The sequence below is a fragment of the Pavona decussata genome, unplaced genomic scaffold (assembly GCF_977016875.1).
Source record: "Pavona decussata unplaced genomic scaffold, jaPavDecu1.1 SCAFFOLD_190, whole genome shotgun sequence".
In the NCBI taxonomy this organism is placed as follows: Eukaryota; Metazoa; Cnidaria; class Anthozoa; order Scleractinia; family Agariciidae; genus Pavona; species Pavona decussata.
In genome coordinates this window covers 527613-549374 of record NW_028145599.1, presented here as the reverse complement: position 1 = coordinate 549374, position 21762 = coordinate 527613, and the positions used below count along the sequence as shown (strand labels likewise).

Here is a 21762-nt window from a genome sequence, read left to right as displayed (position 1 = left end):
AGGGAAATACATGCCATTCTGCCATATTTCACACTGAATTGCCATGAATTGGCGCTCGAACTGGGAGGATCATCTCAGTAACATAATTGTTATCTATAATGCATTAAACTTTTAAGTTAGCATTTTAAGTTAAATGCATTTCAGATAACAATTATGTAATAAAATAAAATAAAAAAATTAGAAAGTTTCATTTGTTGCCATTTAATTTTGATTAACTTCTCAATATTATAACGAAACCGAGGGGGACTTTCAGCCCTTTAATTTTGCCAAAAAGGTAGCTACTACTGAGCTTTAAATAGATGACAAACGAACAATTTTGTCCCAAACCAGACACAAGTCTTGGGTGAACGCAGTGTGATGCGGCTTCTTATTCGTCACTTCAAACCTCAAAAGGAAGTTAGGAAAGTTAGTTAGTGAAGTGAAAAATCACTTAAAGCTGACCCAAGTCCTTTAGGGAACTGTTCGTTTAATTTACAGCTATTTCAATTAACGTTGTCGGATTAAAATCAAGCTAAAAGACAAGACCGCAATGTTTTGTGGGATTATTTTTTTATGAATAATTTCATCAAAATCATCCCTGCACGTGCAGGTCATTGTACTGCTAATTACTACCTATTGTTTTCTCCAGGCATGACTGATTTTGATGAGTTTATTCATAAAAATCCCACGTAAACTTTCGGTCTTGTCTTTCAGCTTTATGCTTTGAACCGACAACGTTAACTGAAATAGCTGTATACCGGCGAAGGAAGCATAATCGTAAGCACATTAGTCATATGCATGCACTGTCAAACGCAAGGCCAAGCACAAAGATCAAAACATTTTTCCTTCTTGGGTTTACACTTCAACGGGTCCTGTGCTCGTCGCTAGACGACACCTGCTTGGAATTTCCGCCTCGTTGCCAGGCTACCAACCGACTGAAGCACACGACATTGCACAAATTATAGTAAAACGGCAAAGCAAACTAGATTTCTGAAAATATATACAAAGTTACGTCATTCAAAACAATAACTCCTTACATTGCATAAGAACAACGTGAGAATTTTAATGGAAATCGCTTAATATAAATTTATTTTGATGCCTTATAACTGTAAATAAAGCGAGAACAAGCTCATTAACTATAACATGATTTAAACAGTCAATGGAATCAATTTAAGATTCGTATTAGAAACACAAAGACGCGAAAGAAAAAAATGTCAGGTATCATTTGTTGATAACTGGTCAACAGAACAACAGAAGAACAAGACAAACAAGGTTTTACTTTCATATGTTCTCTCGACGGCGAAGGGAGCGGAATAAAGACGTCTCCCTTTTTTGGTGCAAGCAAAACAGTCGCCGAGGTAGGTTCCACTGATTGTAGTGGCACATCTACCTTACTAACCCTTTTATGTGCCTTCGTGTTCAATCATCGTTGAAGTGGTTCGAAATGTCTTGTAATCACTGTCACCTCTTGTTATTTTGGCCTTTTTTCATCAGAACTTAATCAATTTACTACAAACATAAAAAATACCTCCACTAATCACACACTCGTTTTCGGCAGTAACCTCTACGGAGCAAACGTCTCGCCATCGTATAAGTACATGTAACCAGCATTAACAACACGTTTGTACGTTTGACCGCGATTAAAACAAAGCAGCTGTGAAGTAAATTAACGAATACCGCGATGTGAAAATAATTTTGCATGAACTTGCTTCAGGGCACAAGGAAGCTGGATAAATAAGCTAACATATTATTCCGAAAAACTTCAAAAGAATTCGCTGAAAACCTTCGGTGAGGAACAGTTGAGACTATCAACCAATAAAAAACAATTTCATTTCTGGTATATACGCGTAAACTCGACAACAAAATGAGAACACTATTATTTTACCTCCTTATACATACAACACGGGTGATGGGTAAATTGATATGAGAAACAAAATTAGGTCATGGGTACTTAACAACAAGTACGATACTAATAGCAGACGAACTTCTGTCGAACTGAAGCTTTCTGGCCCATTAACGATACCCTAAGGCAGCTCTCTGTTTTGGTCATGGCGTATTTGAGTGATCGTTGTGGCCAGATGCACTAGACTAACTGATCTATATCACATGCTGCAAGTGACTATTTCATACCACATGATCTGGAGACTGGTTCTAAACCACGGAAACGCAAGAGACCTTCAGCAAACAACAAGGCACCGGTGCAAAGAAATATCAGAACATATGGCCTTTTCTTGCGTTTGCTCCAAATATGCAAAGACAGTGACGAAACTTTAAAAATCCAAACATAAAGGTTTGCGTTGCTGCCTATCAGAAAGCTCAAAATGCAGTCAGTTTACTAATGGATGCTTCTTTTTATGCAGTCTCCAAGAAAACTGAGCTCACAATTCTTTAAAGAAAGACAAGACTGTCCCGTTCTGGCAGATACGCCTCGGAAAAATCACGTGTCCTCGCAATGTTCCAATTGGGCATTTTCAAACTGAGTCTAACATTTATCTGACCGACCCACACTGCGCTAATAGCAATGTTTCATCATACAATCTCTTGACAAGAGTCGCCTTGTTATCTGCTGAAGCTTTGTATAGTGTTACTACTACTAGAAAATCACTGGATGTCTGTTCTTTTTTGCAGTCTCATGACTTAACAGCGTATCCCATATTTATCAACTGTTCACCTATATTTATAGGACCATTGGGCACAGTCCAGTCTTCAAGCGACACAACCAAACACTCTGGCAAACGGTGGACAACTCTGGCCTTTAGCTGTCGGTTTTCTATCACTTTCAGCCACTTTACTGCTTCTTGGTCCCAAACCTGATGAGCAGGGCGAATATTTGCTAAGCTCAGCTTGAGCGCTTGAGTAGGAAGTTTGAAGAACTCGTCTTTCATGTATCTTATCTTGTCAGGTGCTAACCATTCACTGTTACCAAAGTCCACATATTGAACTGCAATCTGCTCTGATGGCGGACCTTCTAACACACGCGCTCTATACCAAAGTCCATCTTGGCTAAACTGGGCACAGCATTCCTGGCCGGGCTGGAGAGTGGAGGTGGGCAGGGGTGCTTCTACACAGTACTGGTTGAGATCCTTCATGAGCAGGTCAAGTGAATTACGAGCCTCCGCATCCAGGACTTGAGCCCATATCTCCCCTGGATGAACAATCTCTGTTACAACAACATCAAATTGATCTACATTAGGGACAGTCATCTGAAGCGTTGAGCAGGCGGAGTCATCTTGCCTTTGAGCAAGGCTGTGCTGAATCATATCTTGGCCAATGGAGATCCCTGGCTGCCCACTATGATCTATGTCAAACAACTGAACACCAAAACAACACCCGTTTCTCTCTGTACTTTCAAACTCTGCAAAGAACGGTGCAATTTCTTGAGGAGTTAGACGTTCCTTTAAGAAGTTAATAGCATCGCTGGACCAAGAGGATCCTGAAGCTGGTTGAATGCCTACCAAGAAACACTCCCTGGCTTGGATTGGAAGCTGAGTGAAAGAGGGAGTGATTCGTCGAATGGAATTGACTGCAACTGCTGCTTGGTTACCATAATCAACAAATACTACCATCATCTGGGACTCATTAAGTTCTTGCATAACAACAGCACGGTACCAGTTTTGGTCCTCGCTGAATTGAGCACAACACAGCTCTCCTAGCAGCGGTTTGTAAGAGCTGCCATCAACTGTAGAGCAATGGGTATTCAATGCTTCTGACAAAGCCAAAAGACCTTGGACATTTTCTCTATTCAGAACTTGAAAAAAGATCTTGTCTGGTTGCTGGACTTCACTGATTAGGACCCGACATGTGGTGCCCAGTGGTACATCTACCAAGGAAATTGCTGAAGCATAAACACGGTTGTCGCTAATAGGAGCTGCTGGTGCTGATTGGACTGGCTTGCCAACTGGTGGATTAGCACTAGCCAGTCCTTGACTAATAAGAAAATGGCTCAAGGACTCTTGACTGGAAGAGTCTGGAAGTATTGTATCGATAAACAGCAAGCTGCTTTCCTTTCTTTCCACTTTGACTTTCAGACAGCTATTGAGTGGTACTTGCGACAATAATGCTTCCTTGGCATTGTTAGACCAGCCACTTGAATGTGTGGGTAGGATTCCAGACAGTGAACACTTCAAGGCCATGGGGGGTTGCTGCTGGAAGCGTACCTCTAGTGGGCGCACTTTTGACAAGGGCAGCACTTCACTGTTGCCAAAATCCAGATAGTGAACATGCACAGAGCCATCTGAACTAACCTGGTAAATAAAACCTCTACACCAATCGCCGCTACCAGAGAAACATCCTGCGCACATCTGGTTGGTTTGGGCTTGGAAAGGAGGATAGTTTACTGCATTGTAATGTGCATTCAGGTCCTCTGAGAGCTGCCTCAAGATCTCAACCTTGTCGCGGTGTAGAACTTGAATGAAGAAAGAGCTTGGTGATGAGACATCTGTTAACATGGCATCAAATGAATCAAGATCTGCAACTGATTGGATAGCAGGTTCAAGCACACGTGATTCAAAGTTTCCCGTTTGTATAGAAGAGGATGTAGTGCTTGCTGACTGTTGACGACCAGAATCTAATGGCTCTTGTGGTCGAGAACGCTCCCCTTGGTGCTCTCTACGAGTATCACCTTCTTGCACTAACCTTTGTGCAAAGCCTTCATTCAACAACAGCTGGCTCAGTGACTGAGGTGGATCCTTTGCAATTGTAAAATCAACGAACAACATACCACGACGTTTGCCCAATACTCTAGTGCTTATTGGTTGAGAAAGTGGAACCTTTTCCCTTAACAATGCCATAACATTATCTGGCCAGCCAGGAGGTTCTGGTTGTCTAATATTTGCTAATGAGCATGGCAAGGCAAAGAATGGAACAGTGGCGAACTTATCCATGAGGGGCTGTACACTAGACACCGAGAGCTTCTCACTGTTTCCAAAGTCAACATAGTGTACATCTACCAAACCATCAGGAATGACTTCTTTGATTAAGGCACGGCACCAGTCACCGGTTTCTGCAAACAGAGCTGCACACAACTGATTTGGCTGAGGGCGGAAGGACGTTGGTGCTGAGGAGTGGTAGTATGTGTTCATATCGTCTGAAAGTTTCTTCAAGTTCTGCCCAGTGTCACGGTCAGCTACTTGTACAAAGAACATACCAGATTTTGACACCTCTGTTAACACCACGTCAAAACATGACTTGTCCTCTGGTAATGCTGCTGACTGAATTGCAGGTTGAAAGACAAGGGCCTCTAACAAACTTAGGTCATGCCTCTCGATATTTCTTCTTTGCGGTGATGCAGTGTGGTTTTCTGAAGTATGATTCCTGGATTCTCCCATGGCATTATCATTCGGACTTTTCTGACCCATTGTGGGATGACGTTGGTTCTGTTGGTCATGTTGCTCTACTTTACTGATGATCACCCTTGCCAGCCCTTGTTTGACCAATGTCTCACCGACACTTTTACCTGTTTCATTTGGTGTTATGTCAACAAAAAGTTTTCCTTTCCGTTGCCCAACCACATGCAAACTACAGCGACCATATTCTGGAAGAAGCGTTTTAACATGTGACATAGCTTCATCAGACCAGCCAGATGAATCAAGGGGAATGACATTTGCCAAAGAACATCTTAATGCAGAAAACGGCAACGCGCTGAAACTGAACTGCTCAATGAGAGGTCGCAGGTGATCCTGTGGTACAAATTCAGTGTTTCCATAATCAACATAATGAACATATACTCTTCCATCAGGAGAGGTTCCCTTGATAAAGGCTCGACACCAGTCTCCACTTTTAGTGAAATGTGCAGCACAGAAATCATTTTCACGTGCAACAAATGGAGGATAACTCACAGCACTGTAATGCTCATTCATGTCTTCAGTCAACTTAGCAATCCACCGTGAAGATTCTACACTTCCACAGTAAATGAGTTCAGGAGATGCAACCTCTGTCACCAAAACATCCAGTCTTGAATCTTGGGGCAATGCTGCTGCCTGAATTGCTGGTTCAAACACAGCAGATTCTATCCTGGCTCTAGGTAAAGGGCCTTCACTATTGCTTGGGGAGCTTTGAGGACTAAATGGGGACCTCCGTACGTCACCACCAGGGCTCTTTGGTACTGGTGTTCCTCCAACTACTTGTTGCTGTAGACCAGTGAATGATGGTCCTCTTTTCCCATCCAAATGGTGCTTAGATCCGTCTTTATGAATGAATGCATCCGCTAGTCCTAAGAAACGTTAAATGAAAATGGAATTCTGTGATCAGCTTTTACTTGTACCAAAAGAAAACCAAACAAACAGAACTTTCTCCTCTGTAGTTGTCGGACTAGTCAGCCTACAATTACAGTCAATCCACATCACACGTGACCGGTATTTTTGAAATTTGAACGGAGTTTTGAAATTTACATGTCAGTTTCGAACATCACCAATGAGATTTTAGAGTTCCCATAGAAATTTCCCTAGTTTATTGACAGTATAAAGCTATGAGTTTTTCTTTACATTACAGCATTACGTATTTCAAGACTAACAATTGTTTCCCTTAAGTATTTTGAATCTTTTTTCCTGTTAATGCGTCTTTTTCGGAAAGATTTCCAGAGAAATGTTCAACATTCCATTCAAATCCGGACATTACAAAGAGAATTTCGAATGTTCGTTTCATTCTTGGAAATACTGGTCACGCGTGACGTGGATCAACTGTAACGTAAAGTAAAAGAAAGAACATATTCTGTAGCCTTAACTTGGCCTGGGATTCCTTTTACAGCCAAGTGCATTGCAAACTTTTATGGAAGCAATTTTGAAGTACGACAACTCATCTCGAATCAAATGACAGCAAAATTTACACATGTTAGTATTTAGGTAGTTAAAAAAAAAGAGAGGGAGAGAAATGGGCAGGTGCGATAGTTGCCCTTTAACTTTGGTTTTCGAAATCGCACACTGTTTCGATGGTTTAACTTAACTGTTAAACATTGCCCACATACCTGCAGATATAAGTGAGCTTGCTACAGTCTGCTCTCTATTCCTCCTTGGGTCAAGAAGCTCAACAATATTGACAACTCCATGTTTATGTACAACCCAACAGACAAATGGTTTATTTGACACCAGAGACTTGAAATGCTGTACTGCCTCGGAACTCCAGTCCTGTCCTTTAGGTTTTGTTACACCAGCTAAAGAACATTGTAGGGACAGAGGAGGAAGGCTTTGGAACTGTTGAGGCAATGGACGAATGGAAGCACCTTGGACCACCTCACTGTTGCCAAAGTCCACATAACGAACTCTGAAGCAACTGGGCAGCTTCTCTAGGATGACAGCTCGATACCAACGATTGTCCAATGAAAATTTGGCAGCACATACCTCACCAGGGGAAAATGATGCTTTTGTTGTGTAGGGAGCTGCACTGAGGTGTCGATTTAAATCCTGCATTAATTTCTCAAGTCCAACCAACATTTGTGGATCTGTTTTCTGTACATAGAATTCCCATGGATTCACAATGGCATTGACAATGGCTTCAAATGGTTCCTTTTTTATCCCTGGTCCTGAGGAGTTTCTTGAAGAGTTGCTGTATTCTTTGGGAGGTGAAGCATTGCCACCTGACTGACAAGATGGTTTCTTCGCTTGGTTCACATGGGCTCTTTGCTGTTCGTGTACACTGTCTTGACTTTGTGAACTGTTTGAGTGAGGAAACGGCAGTCTTTCTCTACTGGTTATACCTTCATTTTGCATATAATGCTGATGCCCATGCACATGCTGTGATCCTGAATAGTACTGCTGGGGAGTATTCAGTGAAGAGGTTGGTCGTCCTCGAGTTTTGGCAAACCCAGCACCAATTAAGCTTTCATTGATTGTAGAGTCAGAATTTGTTTCCTCAGGGTCAAATAACTTTACAAACAATATCTCATTGTGCTGCCCACCGACTTGTACTTTGCACTCCATGCCTAGAACTTTACTTTTGACGAATGTTGTTGCTTCAGATGACCAGCTACCTGTCGGGGAACTACTTGTTATGCCATGCAAGGAGAGTTTTAGAGCTTGCCTTGGAAAACCAACAAGATCGTCAGTTATACGACGCACCTTATCTACTGTAACATCTTCATGATTGCCAAAATCAATGTATGTCACCCTTAAAGTTCCAGTGTTGTTTACAACATCAACCTTAACTCGGTACCAGCGGCTGTCGAAACTAAACTGGGCCACACACACTTCACCACTACTTGGAACATAGTGTTCATATACTGAATTCGAGTATGAAGCTTGAAGAGATTTTTTTAGTTGCTCACGTCTTTCCAAAGCTTCAGGTGTGCACAAATGAGCCCATATGCAGCTTGGGTTCTCAACTACTGTGACCTCTGCTTTGAAGAAACCTTCTTTTGGCACACTTTCCATTGGGAGGTGCTTTATGAAAAAGCGCTTGTGACCCTGGGCACAAGTTGATTGCTGTGGAGTATGATTCTCTTGCTCTGTCACACATGCTGCTAAAGGGCTGACTGGTTCCATTGCTATAGTGTCACTGCTTTGCTTCCCAGCCTGAGTTTCTTTTTGCAATGTCTGCTGACTTGGTCCATCTCTGGTCGGTGCAGCCATAGATACTTTGGACGAAGTGTCCTGAGGCGTGCTGTTATCTAAAGAAGATGAAGATGACTTATCAGAATCATCAGTGTCTTGACTTTTTTCGACAAATTTCACCTGGTTGAGGTCAAATCCCATCATCTGAGCAAACATCTCAACATTGTTAACATGAAAACCATCTACTCTGATTGGGTCCTTTTCATTTTCGGGGCTTGGTTCAGTCTCCTCGTCTGAATAACTGTGCACAGTAGTCGCCATACTTTCTTCCGATTGTTGTAAAGAATCCCCAGGGGGTGTATGAAGGGAACCTGTCTCCTCTAGGGAATTATCACTTGGTTGCACAGAATCCCCAGGGGTGGTGGTCAAGAGAGCATGGGTCGGTGGATTAGTTGTTTTGCTCTCAGCTGGCAGTTGTCGGGGGCAAACAAGCTTGTGCTTTGGCCAATCACTCTTTTGACAGTCCCGACTGCAATATGGAATTTTGCACACTGAGCACCACTTTAGCCCTAATTTGCGACAGAAAGTGCAAGACTTCCCTTGTAGAGAAAACAAAAAAGGAAACTAGTCAAAAGGCTTCAAAGATAAAAATATTAACGAGTGTGATGCTAACATGGCCACAAAAACCCAGATGAGAGGAAAAACCTTTTCATGAAATGCAGGAAGGACATCTTCACCTTTTTTCAAATTCGATTAAGAGAAATTTTAAACAGAACAACACTTAAAATCCACATACACATAAATAGGATTACAGTAATTAATGTTTTAATTAGATCAGACAAACAAAAGGGTTTCTGGCACCTTAAACTATACACCAATAATTTTATTTCAAAGGACAATTGGAATTCATTAGGGAGACCCACAGACCCCTTTTCTTGTCAATTGTTTTGAAAAACTGATAGATTCTGAGCCAAATCATTCATTTGTAACATCCTTTTTAACATGACTGTTTGGTTGTAAGTGTAATGCATTATTTGCAAATGATTTCGCTGAGGTATATTCTAGAGTGCAGCACTGCATGATAACCGCAAATAAAAAATATATTGGCGCACAAAAAATTTGCCCTACAGTGTCAAAGGTGGGAAATAAATTTCACCAAAGAAGGCTATCATGATGTTCCTATTACAAAGAGGTTTGATATTTAAATACTTTTTGCAAACACGGTTATATTGGTCTGTACTAAACGCATGGAAATGCTTTGCTATAAAATTAATGTTTAGTTTTATCAAGACAGAATTGATAACTAGAGGGAAAATTGGCCACTGTACATGTAACGACATTTGAGTGCTGCCGTTTCAAGCATTAGCCTTTTATCAGAGTGGATCAAGGAATTGTGAGTTGTACAGTTGTACGTGTTTATAAAGTGAGCAGTGGAGCTGTGTTATTGGTGGGAGCATGGTAGCATGAAAAACAAGAATTAGTTGAATAAAAAAGTCTCGATTCTCTGGGGATTAAGAGTGCCAATTTGGAAGATGATTTTTTTTCTAGAGTTTTGCAGGTTTCTGTATTGCCATGATGAGGAGAAATTCCACAGACTGGCATGTGTTAGCAAGTGTATTTAGGCAGATTAAAGTGTCAAGTGACTGGTTTAGATGCATCCTTGTCATTTCTTTCAACATCATTCAACGTACATTTCTACTTCCCACAGACACAGCACCACAGTTTACTAACCCCTCAAAGATAAAGGAAAACAAAAATAAAGCCAAAAGCTAATTGAATCACATTTTCAACCACATGCATAAACACTACAGAGTACACAGTGGGTTGAAGGATAATACCTGCAGATGAAATGCTGGGCTTGGCTGCAGAAGACAAACCATCATCCTGAAGTCTTGTTTGATTTTCTCTAAAGAAGTAAAAGAAAATTACGCAATCAAGCAGATCATCTGACCATCTTATTGAATTCCAGGACCCAATCAAACAACAAAAACATAAGACTCAGAGAAAAACATTATAGTATCCCTAAACAAGGCTGTTGCCTACGAAAAATTTCAATTTAGGCAGGCTGTTAGGCAGCGCCCTTGCTAAGTACATGTACATGTTGGGTACTAATACAGTACAGCTAGTACACATACTATATCCCTAAGGAAAAGATTAAATTGCATGAAAACCTGAGAAAAAAAAATAAGGTTGCCGGCTATAACCTGAAGAGGAATTTTTTACTATGTAACATTGTACATTTTTTCTTTCTATGCCATAACCTAATGCAATCACCACAATAACCTTAAGATTATTCCTCCATTTTTCATAGAATTAATAAGAAATTGCATCTGATAGGTGACAAGTTGACAAGATAATTTTACTCTCTTATTCCACGATACTAAAAAACCTATCCAAGTTTAATTTATACTCCCACCAAGACTGGTAGTCCCAGTGGGCCATTGCTAACACATTTCAACTGATTTGTGAGGAAAAAATGCAAGAATGTTACATTTGCATTTTCTGTGCCTAAATCAAAGCAATGAATATTTTAAGTCCTTACTGATTTAACAAATTAGATGATTAATTTTTTTTTAATTTCTTAATAATACTGGTAAGAGATGGTTTTGAAACTGACTTGCCACTGACTATAAGTTATGTACAGCAATAAAATACTATAGAATTTACTGTTGAATGAACTAAAGAGAGAAATTTAACGGCTATTCTTATAATACTGCTTATTCTTATTCCAGAATAGGGTCAATCAAATGCAACCTAATTGATTTGAAAACTTAAGCCTAAATTTTTCAAATTGTTTTGAAGGTCAGTCCAAGCCTAGATTGTTCTTCATCTTATCCATTCTTGTATACTTCACTTCAACACTGGTTGTTTTACTTCAATGAGGATCCATAGAATGCTTTGGCCCAGTTTTAAACAGCAACTTCCATAAAAGCTTTTTCAAGGACAAATTAGTGAATGTTTTCTTATGCCAATGGCACTGATTAGGATTGACAGAGTTAATACAGTGCAGGTCAGAATTAAGCGAACCAAAACATACACGAAAAACACATCTGCTGCGGACATGTATACGCGTCTAGTCAGACTCAATACTATGTATGAGCTAGCTCATTGTTTTCGTATTGTTGATATTTCATTCCAACTTGTGTCATCTTCAGCGCTTCAAAAAAAAACCTTGAAACCCTCCCTTTTGAGTCCCAAATGTGTGTGTCGGAAGTGTCTAAAATCTGGAATACATGTATCATTACATTCACCTATTCCATTCACGAGTTCGCACATAGAGCAATTTGTATTCAACTAACTAGCTTAGATTTATGTTTTCTATAACATATGCGGAATATTCAATGCCGGTTAGGAGTTGTTTTTAAAGTTGCCAGTATTTATGAAGCAGATAAGATTTGAAATATTGTAGCTGTCGCTGGCTGATTTCATAAAATGCTAATTTTGTGTTTGTCGTCAACCCATTGAATTCTTTTGTTTTATTTGGCAATACCACACAGAGAACTTACGACGATGAATAACAATGGCAAAAACGCGCACATTTAGACAAGTCTAAAAATATGTACATATGTGTTTCTGCTGCGTCAAGAATGTGTCTGCATAGTTCGGTTAATTCTGGCCTGGACTGTATGCTCACATCTGGCAAAGAGAATGTGATTAGCTTGACAGTAATAATTTATTCTACTTTTCTTTGGTACATGTACTGTGATCACACCAGTAGTACTTCAATTGGGACAGCGCACTTCAGAGTATTTTTTCTTCAAGAACCGTACTTTGGATGTTTCAAATGAGTTAATGTGTTGGTCGCTTATTTCTAAGCTGTACTGTAGATGCAGTCTATTTTAAACATACCAGACACATGCTGTTAATGTTACAGCATCATTTCTCACTGATAATGAGATATATGTAGCGGTCAAAATAATAAAAATGCTCTTTTACATACACTAACCATAATAACATCAAGATTATGGTCAAATCTCATTGTATTCTCAATACACTGTACATCAATCAATACTACATCATCATACCTAACAGATGCACCTTCCTCAGCATTGTGCGGCATACCATTGCTTGTGATACCATTCACAGTAGGTTCAGTTTTCTCCAGATCTGTGAAGGTTGGCTTCTGCTTAGCCAATGCAAGTGCAACCTTAAGCCTGACACCTTCTCCTAGATCCAACCCATCAAACTTTTGTATCGCTGCCTCTGCCTCACGTACAGTCTTGTAACCCAAGAACCTGAAACGTTGTGAACAAGAGTCATAACGAGTTTTCCTTGAGTCTCAATAAAAGCACGTGGCAGTTCTGCTATTTTGTATGTCAGTGACATGCTAGGCTTTGAGAACTACTATTAAAAGTATGCAGGGCTGCTGTCTAACAGAAGCCTGGTAGCCTAAGGCACCCAAGAAAATGCTTTGGGTGCTGAAATGTTTTTTGCAGCAGCACCTAACACTTCACATGTTGGGCTCCTAACTTCTCACCTTTTGGGCTTGTGGGCTCCTAGAAATGTTTCTCAGGCTGTCGCTTTTACTTTACCGTTTCTTTTGTTGTGCAAGACAATGCCACATAAAGCAAAGGTATGGCTATGAATAACAAAGGCAGGACATACGCGTATGACAACATACGCAGACGCGTATAGCAGCATACGCATACGCGTATTACTTGCGTATGGTACGCGTATGCGATGTTCGCTTATTTCTGAGCTGCACTGTAGTATCTTTACAATTGAACAACAGCTGTGATAACTTAAATCTCTGGGAAATTCAGTTGTATTGCTCACTGGAATCCGAAGTGCCGTACTGTGTCAAGGAACAAAGCCACTTTATACCATGTCAAGAATACAAATATTTTTATTGTCAAGCAGATAAGAACAATTAACATGAAACACAATTACTTTTGTTAAATGTTTATCAAATTGTGTATATTGGCCTTCTTGACATGCTTTGTGTGCTGTGTTCCAAAGGTGTGCACATGTCATTACCAAAGTTACTGAAATCCTATGGAGGGTCACAAATACTGACAACTATAATTTTTGCAGTCATTTTGTCAAGATGTTATCACAATTAAACAACATACAATGTACCTAAGCCTTCAAAACAAAATAAATAAATAAATAAATAAATAAATAAAAGATGGTCACATTGATAACTGGAAATAAAGCTCCTCTACTACATGTACCTACCCAATATTAGTATCTTTGTTATCTTTGTTGCTCTGTTGGACCAGTTTACAGTACATCAACTTTCCAACCTGGCTGAACAGATTATTTAAGCCTTCCTGGATTTAGAGCAAGGAAAATGGACATTTGTACAGGTTCAGTGCTTTGTCGCAATACAACCAAGACAATGATAAAACATTCTCTGGTTAAAAGTTTAAAAACTATAAGCTTTCGACAACAGTCCTGTTGTCTTCAAAGGATAGAAATTTGTGACTGTATGTAAAATGAACAGTAACTTATTAAAAGTACAAAAAGAATGTAAAGTCAGAACGTTGGACATGTGAAAATTAACGTTTGTCTGATTGGGGGCGGGCAGTTTTCTCAGTAGGCCAGGACCTAAGGATCTTAAGATGGTGATAATTGGCTTTGTCAATAATTGACACATTATCAAAGTCAATCTGGTAGTTCTTGGCTCAAGCATAAGTCAAGAGTCTTTAGTGCAATTTTCAGGAGAGGAGAGGGGAGAAGAGGAGAGAAGAGGTTTTCATCCCTCTTTCTAAACTCTTTCCATTTAGCTGTATACAAAAATGTGGCGATTTGGCAAGATTTTGCCATTTTCCAAAGAGCATTGATTTTCTTTTACTATGATTTAGGATGAGCTTGTTACTTTCCATCCATTTTGCAACTTAATTTAAAAATCCTGCACTACCTTAGTTTTTTCCAAAGTACAGACTCGTAAAGTATCAGACTGGTAGTCTGCTAGTAAGTAATTTTATGTTAAGGGGGCAATTCCCCTAAACGCCATTTTTCCGCCGCTTGACATAGCTTGAATGGAAATATCTCATTCACGTTTCAAGCAATCCAAAAACCCTATCATTATCCCGTGAATCTGTGTTGTGGGGTATTTTGTGAATTTTTGGGTGATTTTTGGGTATATTTGGGAGGAGTAGTTTTTTTTACAAAGATTAGTTAAATTAAGAGAAATAAGAAATATCGAAGATTTAGTGAAGTTTTAAAATTAGAATTTGTAGTTAATAATTAATAGACGGACACCAAGTTAGTCCACTAACAACCTGTAGTGCTCTCGCGTGGGTATCAACTGTCTGTTAGTCTTCCAAAAATCATTTTCTTTCTTCTATCCCTTCTTAAAACCTCTTTAAATTTCATTCAAATTTAGGTAAATTGCCCCCTTAAAACAAAAGCCAACAATTGAACTTGAATGGCACACTCCATGACCTTTGATTCTTGAGAGAGAATTGAAATCGGTCCATAATTATTTTCATTGTTTCTTGCTCCTAATTTAAAGATAGATGTTACTCTTACTTCCTTCCATTCAGATAGGATTTCTCTGGTTGAAATAATATTGTAAGGTTAAACAGATACGTGATCTGGTTACTGATCGATGGTTTTCTCACAACCAAGGTCTAAGCTGGACTGTCACACATCCACTGCAGTGTGATATAATATTATTATAAAAAACTGTTTTTGTAAATTTTATAACATGACAACCCAGAAGAACTTACGTGAAGCAACTTTTGATAATCATTCTCTTTGTGTATGTTTCAAGTAAGATGTATTAGAAGCTGAAAACAAAGTTTGGACAATTGTTCAATTATGTTCTTTGATTTTTGCAATTTGTCGAGTTGGATATCGCTAAACTACCTTCTTAGCAGAGAATGACAGTCTTCCAATATAAAAAAAAACACATATTATAACATAATGCACTATATTGCATTGCATTGCATTATACACCAAGGCTGGAATGTATGGTGATTGAATGGTGATTCTTTTTCAAGAAGAATATTCATTTAGTTCCCACACAAAACTGCATCATAAAAAACAGGACAGCATGGAGTCTAGGGCAGCAACTGGAGGTGTTTCCAGGACTGTCCAAGTTAACTGCACCGAAACAAAGCAATTCAAAAGCCAGCATACCTGAGTCATTTGCCGAGGAATTCTGCCAACAAACAGTCTGACATCTCCTTCACTTTTCAAAGATGAATTGGAAGATGGCTGTGATGTTTGGCTTAAATTAGAAGTGAACATAAATTAACAGATTAGTGAACATATAGTTTTATTAAACTTCTGATTTATTCTTTGGTTGATCATGATTACAGCTGTAGAAACAACAGCAAGTACTGGAAATGTATAATGTCAAGCTCAAAATGCTTCAGGGTTAAAGACATACCTAGCCTGGAAAGATGCCATAAAATCTGTAACACTTGGTTCTTTATAGCTATTGAAAGCTTTTGATTCGTAATCCTCTGACATTGGATTCCAAGTATCAAGAGCTTCATGCTCAGGATTTGCATGTTCCCTGAATACAAAATTAAAACAAAATGGTTGAATACAGCTGTAGGTAATTATCTGGAGTATGCATTACAAAACCACTGACCTTGAAAGGAAAGATTGGATGGTCTGCCAGTGAGCCACTCATGGTAAGTGAGGTCATTTACTCTAGGTTTATAAGTAATGCAAGTCCTACAATCTGTTAGCAAAGCATCAGTGATGTCTCAAACACACGACTCCCTGTAGCTGAGGTGTTACAGTATCCAAATGACATAAGGAAGATCATTGGTTTAATTCTCACTGTGGCTTTTACTTTGCGGTTCAATTCTCATGGCATGATCAACAAGCTTATTAATAATACTAGCCATAATCAAAGATTACAGGAGTGCATTTCACACTTCAACATTTTATAAATTCAGCTAAGGTAGACCCTTTCATGTTCTGTTAAATTGGACTTATCACACCTGCCAAACCCCAAAACATGCAAATCTGGAGATTTTGAAAAAAGCCCAGAAAAACCTGGCGATTGGGATCTCAAACCTGGAGATTTCCAATAATATGTGTTAAATGAAGTTAAATGGTATATTTCTTGTTTCAAGGTATTCTTTACCTTATTTGTACTCCCTCTTTGAAGTAAAAGGCTGAGGCCCCAAAGTCTACAAGTCAGTTTCTGTTTTGGAGCCACCATTGAATTCACTGTTCACAGCAAAAGCATTCCCAGAGACCTTAGCACACCTTTGTTTCATGGGAATGAGGTTGGAATTGTACCCAGGTTTCCCTCAAACATTAGACGTGACAAATTCAGCCATTTTCACTTGTTTGGCAATTTCAAGGATTTCTGATTCACTGTGAGATTTGGAGGCCAAATCATGAGAACATGAGTTAATACCCCAAACCGTGAGAACTGGCAGGTCTCACTTATTTTGTTGAATATGTGCAGCTCTGCTTTGTTACTGAAATCATCATCTTTACGGGATATTGGGAGATTCTTCTCTAAATTTATAACTGCAGTTCCACTCTCTGCATCTTCTAGTCCTTGAGAAAACAAAAACTCCAGTGTACAGGCCATTGCTAAGAAAAAATATTTTTTTCATACCCTGTATTATTGCTGCTGGATTTTTTGGACAAGTACATTTCAGATTACTTTGCGCATGCTGAGCCTCTTGGGAATTAAGCACAGTAAAAGTTGCCAAACAAGAAACCTGGAAGCACATTTTATACATTCATTTCATTTTTTATTTGCCCCAATCTTTATACAATCAATAGGTTTTCTACATTTTACATATATATTGTTGGCAGGAGATCCCAGCAAGTTTTTGCAAACTTTTCTTTAGGGGATCCCCTATTTCTTAATATTTTCTATTGTTATATAATTTGATAGCTGTCAAATATATATACGTACCTAATTAATATTAAGATTAATATTAGGATTATAGTAGTAAAAGATTGTGATGGCGATGTCGGTAATTTAAACTTTATGTACTGATGTCTGAGCAATAGATCTGCTTCACTTTCCGCTTAAATGAAAAGTAGGATTTAGCATCTTTCACCTCATCAGGGAGATTATTCCATAATTTAGCACCTCTAGCTTTCAGAGAGAATTTTCCATAATTTGTTCTAGTATACCGAATATGTAACTTTGCTGAAGATCTTGTATTATACTGATGAAATTGTCTGTTTTGTACAAAATAGTTGTTAAAAGTATTTGGTAACATGTTTGCTCTTTGTGAGTACATAAAAAGACTAGTTAGAAAAGTATTAAGCTGGAATATGTCTAGTATTTTTAGTTGTTTGAACAATGCAGTAGTTGAGTCTTGGTATCTTGAGAAAGTCATGAGACGAATAATTTTTTTCTGTACCTTGTGAAGACATTTTAGTGTGGATGCATAATTACTACCCCATACAATGTTACAATAGGTAAAATATGGATATATCATTGTGAAGTAAACATTTTTTAAAGTAATTTTGTTTACATAGTGTCTTAATTTGGCTATAATACCAGACAATTTTGATGTCTTATTACTTATGTAGTTAATGTGATTTTTCCAAGTCATTTTATCATCTATTCTAACACCTAGGAATTTTGTCCATTTTACCTGCTCTATTTCTCGTTGATTGATTTTAACGCCTAAGTGCATATCTAATTTTTTTCCCTTTGTCTTAAAAATCATAAAAGTCGTTTTACTGGTATTTAGGGTTAGTTTGTTTGAGCATAACCAATCGGATACTTTACTAATTTCTTCATTAGCAATTTGCAATAGTTGATTTACATTTTTGTGCTTAAAGAAAAGATTTGTGTCATCTGCAAACAGAGTATAATGAAATAAATTAGAACTTTTATGAATGTCATTTATATATATAAGGAACAATAGTGGCCCTAATACAGATCCTTGTGGGACTCCGCATCTTATTGTGTTAGGTTTTGATAATACATTGTTATACTTAACTATTTGTTGCCTATTTGTTAGATAATTTTTAAACCATGATAACGGTGTTCCTCTTATTCCGTAGTGTTCCATTTTACTGATTAATATTTCATGATCAACTGTGTCAAACGCTTTTGATAAATCTAGAAATATACCAATTGTATATTCGTTATTTTCTATTGCTGAGGTAATCTTATCGACAAGTTCTATAATTGCTTGTTGAGTTGAGCGCTTTGCTCGGAAGCCATACTGATGATCAGAGAGAATATGATGTTTGTTTAAATAAGATATCAATCTCCTGTACATAAGTCGCTCAAGAACTTTACAGAAACAAGGAAGGACTGCAATCGGTCTGTAGTTTTGAAATACGTCCTTATCACTTGTTTTATAGACCGGAGAAACTACTGAGATTTTTAGCTGATTAGGTATTATACCTGTAATTATTGACTGATTAAAGATAAATGTAAGTGGGTACGAAATTAATTTGCTTATTTCGCATATTACTCTGGGATTTATATCGTCTAATCCACTACCTTTGTTAGGGTTTAACTTTTTGAGCTCATTTTCAACTTCGGTTGTTGTTATTGGATCTAAGAATATGGACTCTACATAATTGTTATTTAGGTATTTATTAAAGCTATTTGGTGTTTTAGGTATTTTCTTGGATAATGATGGGCCTACGTTTATAAAGTATTTGTTAAATCTATTTGCAATTTCATTTGCATCAGTTATGATATCTACACCTTCTTTGAATTGTGATGGTAAATTTTGTTTTTTTGAGGCTTTTCCTACTAACTCATTTATGATGCTCCAGGTTTTTTTCATGTTATTTTTTGCTGTATTTAATTGTTGTTGGTAGTAATTCTTTTTAGCTATTACTTTTAAGCTATTAAATTTATTTCTGTACTTTTTATATTTCTGCTCATTAAAAATTGATGGACTTTTAAGATATCTTTTATAAAGAATATTTTTCTTTTTCCTAGATATAAGGAATCCTTTTGTAATCCATGGCTTCTTTTTATGGTTTATTTTGTTTAGTGTTACTTTCTTGGTGGGTAGATGAGTGTCATATATCTCTTTAAATTGTTCCTTAAAATTATCGTACGCTTCTTGAGGATTTTCTAGGTTTGTTATATTCTCCCAATTAGTTTTAGCTAATTCATCTTTATTTTTTTCAAAGTTTTTTTTATTAATGATTCGTATATTTTGTTCTATCAGGTCATGTTTTATATCTAGTTTGTCCATTGTTATATAGAATATAGGAAGATGGTCTGATAGATCGGATATCAAGATGCCTCTTTTACTGTTTTTATTTGGACTATTTATAAATATATTATCTATTAAGGTAGCTGATTTGTCAGTAATTCTTGTGGGTTTTGTTATTGTAGGAAAAAATGGCGATGCATACATTAGGCTTATAAAGTCGTTTATAAAAACACTATCATTAAATTTTAATATATCAAGGTTATAGTCACCCATTAAGTAAGTTTCCTTTCCTTCGTTATTAAGGCATTCCAGAGTTTTGGTTAGGTTTTCTTCAAATTTGTTAAATGTGTTATTGGGAGGTCGATAGATAACTCCAATAATTTTGCTTTTCTTCCCTTTGACCCTTAACTCGATAAACAATGACTCGAATATTTCTTCGTCAAATGTACTTAAGTCATCTCTTACTTTAAAATTTAGAGTATTTGAGATATACATTCCGACTCCACCTCCATGTTTGTTATTTCTTGTTTTACTTATAAACGAATTATTAGGTAGGTAGGTAGGTATACATCTACAGTCCTAGTCAAGTTATAGTTGTGACACTTCACAACCAAGCCCAAAATGTCCCTCTCTTGCTTCCCTATCCCCTCTCAATGTTGTTTTTTTTTTAATTCTTCTAGCCAATCCTGTGAGCCAACATCAAGACGGCAGGATGGAGAGAGACGTTCCATCTAATGTGACTAACACTGTAGCTACAGAACGCACCTCCCTCGGCCCCAGGTAAACAATGTGTGTAGCCTGTGTTTGTTATGGCAGGACAAGTACAAGATGCAAAATTTATACACGATGCAATAATAAAGTCGACTTAAAAAGTGACCTCTGCTAAATTTGGACCTAAGTGACCCTGTGTACTAAAGTTGCTCCAAACCTGCTAAATTACAGAACAAAGGGTATCAGTGAATAACAATAGTGCCATTATTTACGCATCGTTCTTTAAAAGCTTGGACCGACAAATGCATGAAAATGAGATGGAACGAAGTGGTGACCTAGTTGTTCCATATAAGTTGTTCAAGGAAAGTTAACAGCCGCACACTCCCGCATCGACTTAACTCAATGCGATTGCCAATATGCACTGAAACTTCAAAAGCTTCCTACCTGCCAAAACTGTCACTTTTCTCGCCTTGTCCATCTGGCAACCGCGTGGCTGCTTCATCATGATCAAGTTCCATCGCCTTTAACACTTTGGACGGGATTTTGTCCCTTGGGTTAGCTTGAGAGAACCTGGAGTTTGTAGCTAAGAACTGAACTTGCTGCTGGGTTTGAGGGTTTAAATGAGCGTCTGCACTGCTCCAAACAGGTTTACGTTTGGCACTTTTGGGATTGTGATCCTCCGGAATATCGAAGTAGTCTTCTGCTTCGAGCGATGACATCAATTTGCTGTATATATCCCCTGAAAAAGGCAGAATGAATAGGAAAGTAGTAAGCCTCAAAAACTGGGTATTCAAAAAGAAATTAACAAAGAAAACAAGAAGAATTTACCACACCTTCCTTCGTCCCAAACCGGACCCTCCGTCCGCCATGCTTGCAATCTCCCTCGTGGATCAACTAAGTCCCAGGTTCTTCTCGGTCACCGCATGTCCATAGGGTCTAGCCCTGGTCTAGCCTTACACAGGGCGGAGTAAGACGGAGTTCTGGGACAGGACTATGAAGGACATCTAGGAAGCAATCCAACGCACAGTTGCCAGATTCATCAAATGGTGCTTTGTAGGGGTTGTCACAAAAGCTAAGACCCGGAAAACAATAAAGACCTAAGCCGGCCTGTTCCAAACGTCGCGCTGCTGTCGCGAACTGAATTATTCGACGCCATTTTGACGAGTAGGCAAACAGGCTCGAAATAGCAGTGTTTGTATGGAAATGCGATGTCAAATAACTTTCATAAATCATCGCTTCTGAAAAATTCATGAATTGGAAACTTTTGGGACTAGGAAAAGGATTTTAAAAAAAATTTGGAGGGATGTAGCTGTGCCAGAAAGCGTCCAGTCGTGTTTTGAACTTTCCATACATTTCCCTGTATTTTTTTCCCCGCGAGCTATTTTTAGAGCAGTTCACGGCTGGTTCGCTAACAGACAAATGTATGAAAAGTTCAAAACACGACTGGACGCTTTCTGGCACAGCTACATCCCTCCAAATTTTTTTTAAAATCCTTTTCCTAGTCCCAAAAGTTT

General features: G+C 38.3%; 1 protein-coding gene across 3 annotated transcripts; it reads right to left on the bottom strand.

Annotated features, from left to right (window-relative positions):
• Window positions 1–1017: 1017 nt before the first annotated feature.
• LOC146462204 (tudor domain-containing 6-like) lies at window positions 1018–21192 on the bottom strand. 3 transcript variants are annotated; one of them, XM_085085727.1, is made up of 9 exons: window positions 21082–21192; window positions 20693–20987; window positions 15805–15933; window positions 15552–15642; window positions 13641–13735; window positions 12488–12697; window positions 10301–10368; window positions 6941–9061; window positions 1018–6190 (listed from the first exon to the last, which is right to left on the bottom strand). In XM_085085727.1, the coding sequence occupies exons 2-9, from the start codon at window positions 20965–20967 to the stop codon at window positions 2610–2612; spliced, it is 6570 nt and encodes a 2189-aa protein (XP_084941853.1). In that variant the 5' UTR covers window positions 20968–20987; window positions 21082–21192; the 3' UTR covers window positions 1018–2609. The 3 variants fall into 3 exon arrangements, with proteins under 3 accessions (XP_084941853.1, XP_084941854.1, XP_084941855.1); XM_085085728.1 differs by having other exon boundaries at window positions 6941–8578; window positions 21082–21191; XM_085085729.1 differs by having other exon boundaries at window positions 6941–8580; window positions 10309–10368; window positions 21082–21191.
• Between the last annotated feature and the right edge of the window lie 570 nt (window positions 21193–21762).

What these genes read in the sequence shown, in the direction of transcription:
- LOC146462204 (XM_085085727.1), bottom strand. Translation starts at nt 20,967, where the DNA reads ATGTCATCGCTCGAAGCAGAAGACTACTTCGATATTCCGGAGGATCAC. An exon ending in AAAAGTGACAGTTTTGGCAG is followed by an intron (nt 15,934 to 20,692) that starts GTAGGAAGCTTT and finishes TTTTGTATTCAG; the next exon opens with GGAACATGCAAATCCTGAGC. An exon ending in AAGCTCACTTATATCTGCAG is followed by an intron (nt 6,191 to 6,940) that starts GTATGTGGGCAA and finishes AACGTTTCTTAG; the next exon opens with GACTAGCGGATGCATTCATT.